The sequence below is a fragment of the Nerophis ophidion genome, linkage group LG02 (assembly GCF_033978795.1).
Source record: "Nerophis ophidion isolate RoL-2023_Sa linkage group LG02, RoL_Noph_v1.0, whole genome shotgun sequence".
Taxonomy (NCBI): Eukaryota; Metazoa; Chordata; class Actinopteri; order Syngnathiformes; family Syngnathidae; genus Nerophis; species Nerophis ophidion.
Window position 1 is genome coordinate 81,466,347 of NC_084612.1, and position 14,148 is coordinate 81,480,494.

Here is a 14,148-nt window from a genome sequence, read left to right on the forward strand (position 1 = left end):
AGACCAGTTTGCTAGTAAATAAATACAATTTGAAAATTTGAGGCGGCTCACTGGTAAGTGCTGCTATTTGAGCTATTTTTAGAACAGGCCAGCGGGCGACTCATCTGGTCCTTACGGGCAACTTGGTGCCTGTGGGTACCGCATTGGGGATCCCTGGTCCATGGTATGACTCGGCCGGGGTTTGAACTCAGGACCAACTGAACTTAGGGCAGACACTTTAACCACTAAACCACTGAGTAGTTTCGTACGTATGTTTGAAGATAAATTCCGTATTTATAATACTAACACGGACGCTTGTAAACATGTTAGCGTATTAGCTAATGCTAACGACGCTAGTTTGATTACGTCACAAAAACTCCTACAGACATCACACATGGGACGGTTTAGTCAATATGAATTGTTTTAGTTGTATTTTAAATCTTACAAACGTTGCTTGGGAGCGATGAATGAAGAATACATACGAGTAGAAACGCTATGGACGGCTAAAAGGCGGAGGGGCCCTTCTACTTCCGGTTGGAAACACTAAATCAAGTCAGCAAAGTCGACCAAAAACATAGTGCTGTACTTACCAAGGAATTTGTGAAACTGAAACAATACAAAAATAATGTCATTTAAAGTTGATAATACTAACACAGAAACTTTTAGGATATTAGCTGATGCTATTACGATAGCACGTACAAAACTGCACAAAAATACCCCTACAGACGTCACACGTGGGACGGTTTAGTAAATATGAATTGTTTTAGTTGTATTGTAAATCTTACAAACGTTGCTTGGAGCGATGAATGAAGAATACATACGAGTAGAAACGCTATGGACGGCTAAAAGGCGGAAGGGCCCTTCTACTTCCGGTTGGAAACGTTAAATCAAGTGAGCAAAGTCGACCAAAAACATGGCGCTGTACTTACCAAGGAATTTGTGAAACTGAAACAATACAAAAAAAATGTAATTTAAAGTTGATAATACTAACACAGAAACTTTTAGGATATTAGCTGATGCTATTACGGTAGCACGTACAAAACTGCACGAAAACACCCCTACAGACGTCACACGTGGGACGGTTTAGTAAATTTGGATTGTTTTAGTTATATTGTAAATCTTAGAAACGTTGTATGGAGCGATAAATGAAGAATCCATCCGAGAAGAAACCTTGCGGACGGGTAGAAGGCGGAATAGTACTTTAAAACTAAACCAAAACTATTGAACTACTTACCCCCAAAGCCCCCACACAACACCTCCGCTCCATCTTTTTTTTTATTATTTATATTACCAAATTGTATATGCACCTTAGGGGATCTGCTCCAATTTTGTTGTTCTTTGAACCCGTTCACAGCAATAATGACAATAAAACCCCATTCTATTCTATTCTATTACATTTAAAGCTACGGGCAATGGGAAAAGCGGGCTTTCTGCTCCGCCGCTCCCAGTCTGCGAAACGCTCTCCCTGACCACCTGAGGGAACCACAGACGGTGGATGCTTTTAAATAAGGCTTAAAAAAAATATTTTAAAAAAAATCATTTATTATTTGTTTTTATATAAGCATACTAGTTCTAGCTATTTGGCTGTTCTAGTTTTTTTATTTGTATTTACTTTTTGTTATCCTCTTTTTAATATTGTTTTTAATACACTGTAGCACTTTATTCGTATTTTTTTTTACGAATAAAATCTGTTATTATTATCAAAAGATGGCCCCGCAGCGCAAATGATAAAACACCTTTTCAGCGTATTTTACTTGTCTTGTTTTTTCCGAACTATTTGCAAAATCCGTGAATTAGTGATCTAGTCCAGTGGTCCCCAACCTTTTTGTACCTGGAGGGGGGTTTATTATTTTATTTTTTTTTCTTTTTGTCATGAAAAAGGGAATTTTTTTGGGGTTGCTGCACTAATTGTATTTTTCTTTTTTATGTTGATTTCATAAAAAAAATTAAAATTAAATAAAATTAAAACATTTTATAAAAATGCTTCTGCGGCCCGGTGGTTGGGGCCCACTGATCCAGTCCAAAGCCCGAGGAAACGAACCTGAAATTTCCGCTGGTCTGGATTTTTTTACAAACATGGCACAAATATTCTGAGGTTTAAAGGCGACAGGAAGTCAGTCCTCCATGGACCAGGGATTGTGTTTTGTGGAAGCAGATTTAAAGCTCCGCCTCCTTAAGGCGGGTTTATTAGCTCCTCTTTGAACGCCGCTCACCTGCTCGGCGCCGAGAGGATTACGCTGGAGTGGAATAAACTCCATTCGACTTTATTTTTTTATTTATTTTTTTTAAGCCGTCCTTTCCCCCTCTCGCACTCATTAGTTGTCCTCGGACTGGAGCGCACCGGGCCCGGTAATGCGGCTTTAACGCGGCGATGAGGGCGTGATTAGGACAAAATAATGAGGAGCGGGAGGACTTTTTGGGGCCCGTTTGTTTTGTCAGCGGGAGTCGCCTCTTGAATCTTTCATGCCGACCGGGACTCGGAGACCGAGGGCAATAAAAGACACGGTGCATGTTTGTGTGTTGCATGTGATGTGCGACCTGGGTCTTAGTGCCACATTCCTGGCCCCGGCGGACCTCATTTAGCAGCCTGACTCCTCTCAGGGTCTCTGCGGCAAACTCAAGTCCAATCCCGGAATGTGTCCATCGTACGGCTGGACTACAACCACTTAGACCACCGATACCATTTATTGATGCTCTGATATCGGTCCTGCAATCCAAATATCGACACTTTAGTTCAGGGGTCAGCAACCTTTTTGAAACCGAGAGCTACTTTGAGGGTTCAATCTCTTTCCTGTGCGAGTTTGAAGCCAAAACAACAAACGCGCTCAGAGGAGATAATGTTCGGGGGTTGCCAATCTATGAAATGTAGGTCTAAGCGAGACCTACATAGAGGTTTTTGTGTCATGTCTCTCCGACATTCTTACCGGAAGTTACAAGCAATTGTGTGTGTTTTCTTACCAAAAAAGTTTTTAGGGGGCGCTAGAGCGCAATTTTGAGTTTTGAGGTTAGGTTTTTTCATCAGATTGCAATTTTTGCCAGACCTGATGTGTGTGTCAAGTTTGGTGAGTTTAGAAGCATTTTAAGGGGTTCAAATAACAGCTCAAAGAGGCAAAAATGACATTTTTTAGGAGACTTCGCAAAGGGGATCTTTGAAGGCGTGTAAAATCAAAACCTGAGAACTTATCAAAACTCTGTTCTATACTTTTAATCAGAAGGGTTCAATCCCTCTCCTGTGCGAGTTTGAAGCCAAACCAACAAACGCACTCAGAGGAGATAATGTTTGAAGAAAGGTGACCGGTTTTTACAAAACTTTTGTTTTGTAGGGGGGATTGCAAACTTCCTGTTGATTTTTGTTGGGGGTTGCCAATCCATGAAATGTAGGTCTAAGCGAGACCTACATGGAGGTTTTTGTTTCATGTCTCTCCGACATTCTTACCGGAAGTTACAAGCAATTGTGTGTGTTTTCTTACCAAAAAAGATTTTAGGGGGCGCTAGAGCGCAATTTTGAGTTTTGAGGTTAGGTTTTTTCATCAGATCGCAATTTTTGCCAGACCTGATGTGTGTGTCAAGTTTGGTGAGTTTAGAAGCATTTTAAGGGGTTCAAATAACAGCTCAAAGAGGCAAAAATGACATTTTTTAGGAGACTTCGCAAAGGGGTTCTTTGAAGGCGTGTAAAATCAAAACCTGAGAACTTATCAAAACTCTGTTCTATACTTTTAATCAGAAGGGTTCAATCCCTCTCCTGTACGAGTTTGAAGCCAAACCAACAAACGCACTCAGAGGAGATAATGTTTGAAGAAAGGTGACCGGTTTTTACAAAACTTTTGTTTTGTAGGGGAGATTGCAAACTTCCTGTTGATTTTTGTTGGGGGTTGCCAATCCATGAAATGTAGGTCTAAGCGAGACCTACATGGAGGTTTTTGTTTCATGTCTCTCCGACATTCTTACCGGAAGTTACAAGCAATTGTGTGTGTTTTCTTACCAAAAAAGATTTTAGGGGGCGCTAGAGTGCAATTTTGAGTTTTGAGGTTAGGTTTTTTCATCATATCGCAATTTTTGCCAGACCTGATGTGTGTGTCAAGTTTGGTGAGTTTAGAAGCATTTTAAGGGGGTCAAATAACAGCTAAAAGAGGCAAAAATGACATTTTTTAGGAGACTTTGCACAGGGGTTCTTTGAAGGGGTGTAAAATCAAAACCTGAGAATTTATCAAAACTCTGTTCTATACTTTTAATCCGAAGAGTTCAATCTCTCTCCTGTGCGAGTTTAAAGCCAAAACAACAAACGCACTCAGAGGAGATAATGTTTGAAGAAAGGTGACCGGTTTTTACAAAACTTTTGTTTTGAAGGGGGGATTGCAAACTTCCTGTTGATTTTTGTTGGGGGTTGTCAATCCATGAAATGTAGGTCTAAGCGAGACCTACATAGAGGTTTTTGTTTCATGTCTCTCCGACATTCTTACAGGAAGTTACAAGCAATTTTGTCTGTTTTCTTTCCTAGGAGCAGTTTTTTCAGCGTTTTATTAAAAAATAGCGCTAGAGCACAATTTTGAGTTTTGGGGTTTGTTTTTTTCATTTGATCGCAATATTCGCCAGTCCTTATGTGTGCGCCAAGTTTGGTGACTTTTGAAGCATTTTAAAGGGGTCAAATTACAGCGCAAAGAGGCAAAAATAGCCAGTTTACTCAATTTACCTTTAAAAAAAATAAATCTATATTTATAAAAAAATGGGTATTTCTGTCCGTCATTCCGTCGTGGATTTTTTTTCCTTTTACGAAAGTTTTTTTTGTAGAGAACAAATGATGAAAAAAACACCTAATTGGACGGTTTATAAGAGGAGAAAACAGGAAAAAAAAGGAAAATTCAATTTTGAAACATAGTTTATCTTCAATTTCGACTCTTTAATAAAAATTCAAAATTCAACCGAAAAAAATGAAGAGAAAAACTAGCTAATTTGATCTTTCTGAAAAAATTTTAAAAAAGAATTTATTAAAACATTGTTAGTAATTTTTCCTGATTAAGATTAATTTTAGATATTTTGATGACATGTTTTAAAAAGGTAAACATTTTGTTAGAATATATAACAAATTGGACCAATCTAAATTTTTAACAAAGACAAATCATTATTTCTAGATTTTCCAGGACAAAAATGTTTAAATAAATTCAAAAGACTTTGAAATATGATTTGAATTTGATTTTAAAGATTTTCTAGATTTGCCAGAATACTTTTTTTGAATTTTAATCATAATAAGTTGGAAGAAAAATATATAAAAAATATTCTTCGTCCAAAAAACAGAAGCTAAAATGAAGAATTAAATTAAAATGTATTTATTATTCTTTTCAATAATAATAAAATAAAATACTTGAACATGGATTCAAATTGTCAGGAAAGAAGAGGAAGGAATTTAAAAGGTAAAAAGGTAAACGTGTTTAAAAATCCTAAATCATTTTTAAAGTTGTATTTTTTTCTCTAAAATTGTATAAGAAGCAAAGTAAAAAAAAAAAAATAATGAATTTATTTAAACAAGTGAAGACCAAGTCTTTAAAATATTTCCTTGGATTTTCAAATTCTATTTGAGTTTTGTCTCTCTTAGAATTAAAAATGTCCAGAAAAGCGAGACCAGCTTGCTAGTAAATAAATACAATTTGAAAATTTGAGGCAGCTCACTGGTAAGTGCTGCTATTTGAGTTATTTTTAGAACAGGCCAACGGGCGACTCATCTGGTCCTTACGGGCGACCTGGGGCCCACGGGCACCGCGTTGGTGACCCCTGGTCTAATTCCAGGATTTTTGTTCCACTTTCTTATATTCAACTGAATAGACTACAAAGACGAGATATTTAACGTTCGAACTGAAAAACTTTGATATTTTTTGCAAATATTATACTCATTTGGAATTTAATGCCTGCGACATGTTTCAAGAAAGCTGGCACGGGTGGCAAAAAAGACCGAGAAAGTTGAGGAATGCTCATCAAACACTTATTTGGAACATCCCACAGGTGGAACAGGCTAATTGGGAACAGGTGGTTGCCGTGATTGGCTTTTTCGACGACTACGAACAACTTTTTTTATTTTCATTAACTACAAGTAAAAAGTGTTCTTAAACAATTAATGTATGTATTATGTAGAGATTTCAATTTTATGGTCTGTAATATCATCAAAAAGCTCAGAAAATCCAAAAAAATTCACATACTCGATGGTAATACGGACCATGGATCCTTCAGCCGGAACCGCATCAAAAAGCGACATCAGTGTGTAAAGGATATCACCACATGGGGTCAGGAACACTTCAGAAAACCACTGTCAGCAACGACAGTTCATCGCTGCATCTGTAAGTGCAAGTTAAAACTATACTATGCAAAGCTAAAGCCATTTATCAACAACGCCCAGAAACGCCTCTTCAACAAATACTAAAACGTACAACGTAGTCCTAAACAATTTTGCTTTTGACTAAGTTGACGTGCATGTTTTCGTAAACTTCTGTGATTATTTAGCTTTTTCGACGACTACGAACAACATTTGTATTCTCGTTAACTACGAGTAAAAATATGTTCTTAAACAATTTGTGTATGTATTATGTAGAGATTTCAATTGTATGGTCCCTAATATCATCAAAAGGTTCAGAAAATCTAAAAAAAAGTCACGAACTCGATGGTAATACGGACCTTGGATCCCTCAGCCGGTACTGCATCAAAAAGCGACATCAGTGTGTAAAAGAAATCACCACATGGGCTCAGGAACTCTTCAGAAAACCACTGTCAGTAACGACAGTTCATCGCTGCACCTGTAAGTGCAAGTTAAAACTCGACTATGCAAAGCCAAAGCCATTTATCAACAACACCCATAAACGCCGCCGGCTTTGCTGTTCCGAGCTCATCTCAGACGGACTGAAGCAAAGTGGAAAAGTGTTCCATGGTCTGCCGAGTCCACATTTCAAATTGTTTTTTTGGAAACTGTGGACGTCGTCGTGTCCTCTGGACCAAGGAATAAAAGAACCATCCGGATTGTTCTAGGCACAAAGTTGAAAAGCCAGCGTGTGTGATGGTATGGGGGTGTATTAGTGTCCAGGACATGGGTAACTTACACATCTCAATGGTCCATACACGTTTTGCGGCAACATATGTTGCCATCCAAGCAGAGTTATCACGGACGCCCCTGCTTATTTAAGCAAGACGCTAACATTAGCATGCTACGTAACAAAATATATGGGGGTGTATTAGTGTCCAAGACATGGGTAACTTACACATCTGAATGGTCCATACAGGTTTTGCGGCAACATATGTTGCCATCCAAGCAGAGTTATCACGGACGCCCCTGCTTATTTAAGCAAGACGCTAACATTAGCATGCTACGTAACAAAATATATGGGGGTGTATTAGTGTCCAAGACATGGGTAACTTACACATTTGAATGGTCCATACAGGTTTTGCGGCAACATATGTTGCCATCCAAGCAGAGTTATCACGGACGCCCCTGCTTATTTAAGCAAGACGCTAACATTAGCATGCTACGTAACAAAATATATGGGGGTGTATTAGAGTCCAAGACATGGGTAACTTACACATCTGAATGGTCCATACAGGTTTTGTGGCAACATATGTCGCCATCCAAGCAGAGTTATCACGGACGCCCCTGCTTATTTAAGCAAGACGCTAACATTAGCATGCTACGTGACAAAATATATGGGGGTGTATTAGTGTCCAAGACATGGGTAACTTACACATCTGAATGGTCCATACAGGTTTTGCGGCAACATATGTTGCCATCCAAGCAGGGTTATCACGGACGCCCCTGCTTATTTAGGCAAGACGCTAACATTAGCATGCTACGTAACAAAATATATGGGGGTGTATTAGTGTCCAAGACATGGGTAACTTACACATCTGAATGGTCCATACAGATTTTGCGGCAACATATGTTGCCATCCAAGCAGAGTTATCACGGATGCCCCTGCTTATTTAAGCAAGACGCTAACATTAGCATGCTACGTAACAAAATATATGGGGGTGTATTAGTGTCCAAGACATGGGTAACTTACACATCTGAATGGTCCATACAGGTTTTGCGGCAACATATGTTGCCATCCAAGCAGAGTTATCATGGACGCCCCTGCTTATTTAATTAAGATGCTAACATTAGCATGCTACGTAACAAAATATATGGGGGTGTATTAGTGTCCAATACATGGATAACTTACACATCTAAATGGTCCATACAGGTTTTGCGGCAACATATGTTGCCATCCAAGCAGAGTTATCACGGACGCCCCTGCTTATTTAAGCAAGACGCTAACATTAGCATGCTACGTAACAAAATATATGGGGGTGTATTAGTGTCCAAGACATGGGTAACTTACACATCTGAATGGTCCATACAGGTTTTGCGGCAACATATGTTGCCATCCAAGCAGAGTTATCACGGACGGCCCTGCTTATTTAAGCAAGACGCTAACATTAGCATGCTACGTAACAAAATATATGGGGGTGTATAAGTGCCCAAGACATGGGTAACTTACACATCTGAACGGTCCATACAGGTTTTGCGCCATCCAAGCAGAGTTATCACGGACGCCCCTGCTTATTTAAGCAAGACGCTAACATTAGCATGCTGCGTAAAAAAATTTATGGGGGTGTATTAGTGTCCAAGACATGGGTGACTTACACATCTGAATGGTCCATACAGGTTTTGCGGCAACATATGTTGCCATCCAAGCAGAGTTATCACGGACGCCCCTGCTTATTTAAGCAAGATGCTAACATTAGCATGCTACGTAACAAAATATATGGGGGTGTATTAGTGTCCAAGACATGGGTAACTTACACATCTGAATGGTCCATACAGGTTTTGCGGCAACATATGTTGCCATCCAAGCAGAGTTATCATGGACGCCCCTGCTTATTTAATTAAGATGCTAACATTAGCATGCTACGTAACAAAATATATGGGGGTGTATTAGTGTCCAATACATGGATAACTTACACATCTAAATGGTCCATACAGGTTTTGCGGCAACATATGTTGCCATCCAAGCAGAGTTATCACGGACGCCCCTGCTTATTTAAGCAAGACGCTAACATTAGCATGCTACGTAACAAAATATATGGGGGTGTATTAGTGTCCAAGACATGGGTAACTTACACATCTGAATGGTCCATACAGGTTTTGCGGCAACATATGTTGCCATCCAAGCAGAGTTATCACGGACGCCCCTGCTTATTTAAGCAAGACGCTAACATTAGCATGCTACGTAACAAAATATATGGGGGTGTATTAGTGTCCAAGACATGGGTAACTTACACATCTGAATGGTCCATACAGGTTTTGCGGCAACATATGTTGCCATCCAAGCAGAGTTATCACGGACGCCCCTGCTTATTTAAGCAAGACGCTTACATTAGCATGCTACGTAACAAAATATATGGGGGTGTATTAGTGTCCAAGACATGGGTAACTTACACATCTCAATGGTCCAAACAGGTTTTGCGGCAACATATGTTGCCATCCAAGCAGAGTTATCACGGACGCCCCTGCTTATTTAAGCAAGACGCTAACATTAGCATGCTACGTAACAAAATATACGGGGGTGTATTAGTGTCCAAGACACGGGTAACTTACACATCTGAGTGGTCCATACAGGTTTTGCGGCAACATATGTTGCCATCCAAACAGAGTTATCACGGACGCCCCTGCTTATTTAAGCAAGATGCTAACATTAGCATGCTACGTAACAAAATATATGGGGGTGTATTAGTGTCCAAGACATGGGTAACTTAATGCTGAAAGGTACATGCAGGTTTTGGGGCAACATATGTTGCCATCCAAGCAGAGTTATCACGGACGCCCCTGCTTATTTAAGCAAGACGCTAACATTAGCATGCTACGTAAAAAAATATATGGGGGTTTATTAGTGTCCAAGACATGGGTAACTTACACATCTGAATGGTCCATACAGGTTTTGCGCCATCCAATCAGAGTTATCACGGACGCCCCTGCTTATTTAAGCAAGACGCTAACATTAGCATGCTACGTTACAAAATATATGGGGGTGTATTAGTGTCCAAGACATGGGTAACTTACACATCTGAATGGTCCATACAGGTTTTGCGGCAACATATGTTGCCATCCAAGCAGAGTTATCACGGACGCCCCTGCTTATTTAAGCAAGACGCTAACATTAGCATGCTAAGTAACAAAATATATGGGGGTGTATTAGTGTCCAAGACATGGGTAACTTACACATCTGAATGGTCCATACAGGTTTTGCGGCAACATATGTTGCCATCCAAGCAGAGTTATCACGGACGCCCCTGCTTATTTAAGCAAGACGCTAACATTAGCATGCTAAGTAACAAAATATATGGGGGTGTATTAGTGTCCAAGACATGGGTAACTTACACATATTAATGGTCCATACAGGTTTTGCGGCAACATATGTTGCCATCCAAGCAGAGTTATCACGGACGCCCCTGCTTATTTAAGCAAGATGCTAACATTAGCATGCTAAGTAACAAAATATATGGGGGTGTATTAGTGTCCAAGACATGGGTATCTTACACATCTGAATGGTCCATACAGGTTTTGCGCCATCCAAGCAGAGTTATCACGGACGCCCCTGCTTTATTAAGCAAGACGCTAACATTAGCATGCTACGTAACAAAATATATGGGGGTGTATTAGTGTCCAAGACATGGGTAACTTACACATCTGAATGGTCCATACAGGTTTTGCGGCAACATACGTTGCCATCCAAGCAGAGTTATCACGGACGCCCCTGCTTATTTAAGCAAGACGCTAACATTAGCATGCTACATAACAAAATATATGGGGGTGTATTAGTGTCCAAGACATGGGTAACTTACACATCTGAATGGTCCATACAGGTTTTGCGGCAACATATGTTGCCATCCAAACAGAGTTATCACGGACGCCCCTGCTTATTTAAGCAAGTCGCTAACATTAGCATGCTTCGTAACAAAATATATGGGGGTGTATTAGTGTCCAAGACATGGGTAACTTACACATCTGAATGGTCCATACAGGTTTTGCGCCATCCAAGCAGAGTTATCACGGACGCCCCTGCTTATTTAAGCAAGACGCTAACATTAGCATGCTACGTAACAAAATATATGGGGGTGTATTAGTGTCCAAGACATGGGTAACTTACACATCTGAATGGTCCGTACAGGTTTTGCGGCAACATATGTTGCCATCCAAGCAGAGTTATCACGGACGCCCCTGCTTATTTAAGCAAGACGCTAACATTAGCATGCTACGTAACAAAATACTTAAAGCTGAGGCATATACATTTCAAATTAGCAAAAAATCTAGCAGGCCAACGATTGTGTCGTTAAAAGAAAAAGCTACGGTTTTGGGTTTCATTCAAAATGAGCCGGATGCAACAGATCCGTTTTTCGTAAAAAAAAAACCAAGAAAATTTTGTGATTGTATGTTGGCACATGAGAAACTTTAGTCCAGTCAGTTCTGTTTTTTTTTTATTTTACTCAAGTGAAGTTACCGGGGAAAAAAAAAAAATAAAAAAAAATAAAAACCTCGCTACTGAAGTCTCGTCCGCAAGAATCATCGAGCCGCATTCATTTCCAGCTCTTGTTAACTCTGCATTCCCTCTCACCCGCAGCTGCACACAGACTTGGACGTGGGCGGCAAGCGCATCAAGTACGTGCTCGCCGGCGAGGGGGCGGGCACCATCTTCGCCATCAACGAGCTGACGGGCGACATCCACGCCATGAAGAGGCTGGACCGCGAGGAGAAGGCCGAGTACACGCTCACGGCCCAGGTCGTCAACGCCGACACCGACGAGCCGCTGGAGCCGCCGTCCGAGTTCATCATCAAAGTCCAGGACATCAACGACAACCCGCCGCAGTTCACGGAAGGACCTTACCGGGCCTCCGTGGCCGAGATGTCGGCGGTCGGTGAGTCAACAACGCCGCTAATGGGAGAGCACGAGTGCCGCTATTTGGAGCGAAAAGATTACGAATTCCGGACAAAAAATTAGGACGAGCAGTTATAACTAATAGATACAAACAGAAGCTCTAATTGGCTTTTAAAAGGACTATTTTGAATCAATTGGATCTTTTTAACGAGGCAGAAACATTTTTTTTAGTATGGGAGATAATGTGGTTGAGGGTCCAAAGCTTAAACAGCAAACAAAGTGGATTTAGTACAAAAGTTTTATTTACACATAATCAAAAAATACAAAGCTGGATTGTCTTGCCCACATAAACAGATAACGTCCTCCGGAGTCGTGGATGATTGACAATCAAGCAAAATCACCCATAGACCTGGTCTACTTAGATAGATAGATAGATAGATGGATGGATAGATAGATAGATAGATCCAATCCAATCCAATCCACTTTATTTATATAGCACATTTAAACAACAATAACGTTTCCAAAGTGCTGCACAGCCATGTTAAAAACAATATTATGCTCCACCAATGACTGAACAAAACAAAAAATGAATAAAAATAAAACCAATAAAAACAATACAAAAACAAATATGATTAAAAACTATTTTAAAGGGTAAAATCAATTAAAACGGTAAAATAAAAATAAAAGCGTATAAAAAACACAGAGGACAACAGAGGACAGAGGACCACACATAGTACTTTATTGATTCTTTCAGGAAAATAAAAGTTCCAGCAGCAGTGTACAGAGTTGAGATCAATTTAAAAAAAAAAAAGTAAAAAGTAAATAATGGGGGTTTAAATGGAAACAAAATAGGGAAATATTACAAAAAGAACAACAAATTAAAGCTGCGAGCAGCGTTGGTCGGGCCCGCCTTTGGCTGCTGCCCCCGAGACCCAAACCCGGATAAGCGGTAGAAGCATGGATAGTAGCTACTATTATTATAGGGTATTGTGTGTAGAATTTTGAGGACAAAAAAGATTTCATTCCATTTTACATTGTCATTGTGTAATGTTAGCCATTAGTGTCCCAATACTTTTGCCTAGTGTTAGTCCTAAGTGTCCCGATACTTTTGTCCAGTGGTAGTAGCCGGAAGCAGTAATCAAAACTCTTTCGATTACTTTTATTCCGAAGGGTTCGAAGTCTCTCCTGTGCGAGTTTGAAGCCGAAACGACAAACGGGCTCAGAGGAGATAACGTTTGAAAAAAAGGTGACGGGTGTTTACAAAACTTTTATTTTGAAGGGGTAATTTTTTAACTTCCTGTTGATTTTTGCTGAAGGATGTCGATTATTAAAATGTAGGTCTAAGTGAGACCTACATTTTGCGCTTAAACAACATATATACAATTTTCCCTCTTAGTTTGAACCGTATTCCATAATTTCATCTAATCGGCTTACAGTTTAACAGGATACACTTTGTCAAACGATATGAAGACATGCGTTAATCACAAATATCATCAAGGATTACAAAAAGTAGGTGCAAATGAAAATGCAGTTTCAGCACTTTAGTCATATTTTTTGCGCTTAAACAACTTAAATGCTAATATACAATTGTGCCTCTTAGTTTTAATCATATTCAATAATTACATCTAATTGGCCTTGCGATGAGGTGGCGACTTGTCCGATTGTAGCTGAGATAGGCACCAGCGCCCCCCGCGACCCAAAAGGGAATAAGTGGTAGAAAATGGTTGGATGGATGGATACATCTAACCGACTTACAGTTTAACACTTTGTCAAACAGTATGAAGACATGCGTTGATCACAAATATCATCAAGGATTACAAAAAATAGGTACAAAATTGTAATGCAGTTTGAACACTTTAGTCATATTTTTTTGCGCTTAAACAACTTATATACAATTTTCCCTCTTAGTTTGAACCGTATTCCATAATTTCATCTAATCGGCTTACAGTTTAACAGGATACACTTTGTCAAACGATATGAAGACATGCGTTAATCCCAAATATCATCAAGGATTACAAAAAGTAGGTGCAAATGAAAATGCAGTTTTAGCAGTTTAGTCACATTTATTGCGCTTAAACAACTTATATACAATTTTCCCTCTTAGTTTGAACCGTATTCCATAATTTCATCTAATCGGCTTACAGTTTAACAGGATACACTTTGTCAAACAATATGAAGACACGCGTTAATCACAAATATCATCAAGGATTATAAAAAAATAGGTGCAAATGAAAATGCAGTTTTAGCAGTTTAGTCATATTTTTTTGCGCTTAACTTATATGCT

At 39.5% G+C, this 14,148-nt stretch overlaps 1 protein-coding gene across 1 annotated transcript in view; it reads left to right on the top strand.

Annotated features, from left to right (window-relative positions):
* LOC133548268 (cadherin-8-like) overlaps window positions 1-14,148 on the top strand; it is a 244,397-nt gene that overhangs the window by 17,071 nt on the left and 213,178 nt on the right. Inside the window, exon 3 of the mRNA XM_061893585.1 lies at window positions 11,610-11,904. Coding sequence (XP_061749569.1) covers window positions 11,610-11,904 — 295 coding nt within the window. The remainder of the gene's footprint in view (window positions 1-11,609; window positions 11,905-14,148) is intronic.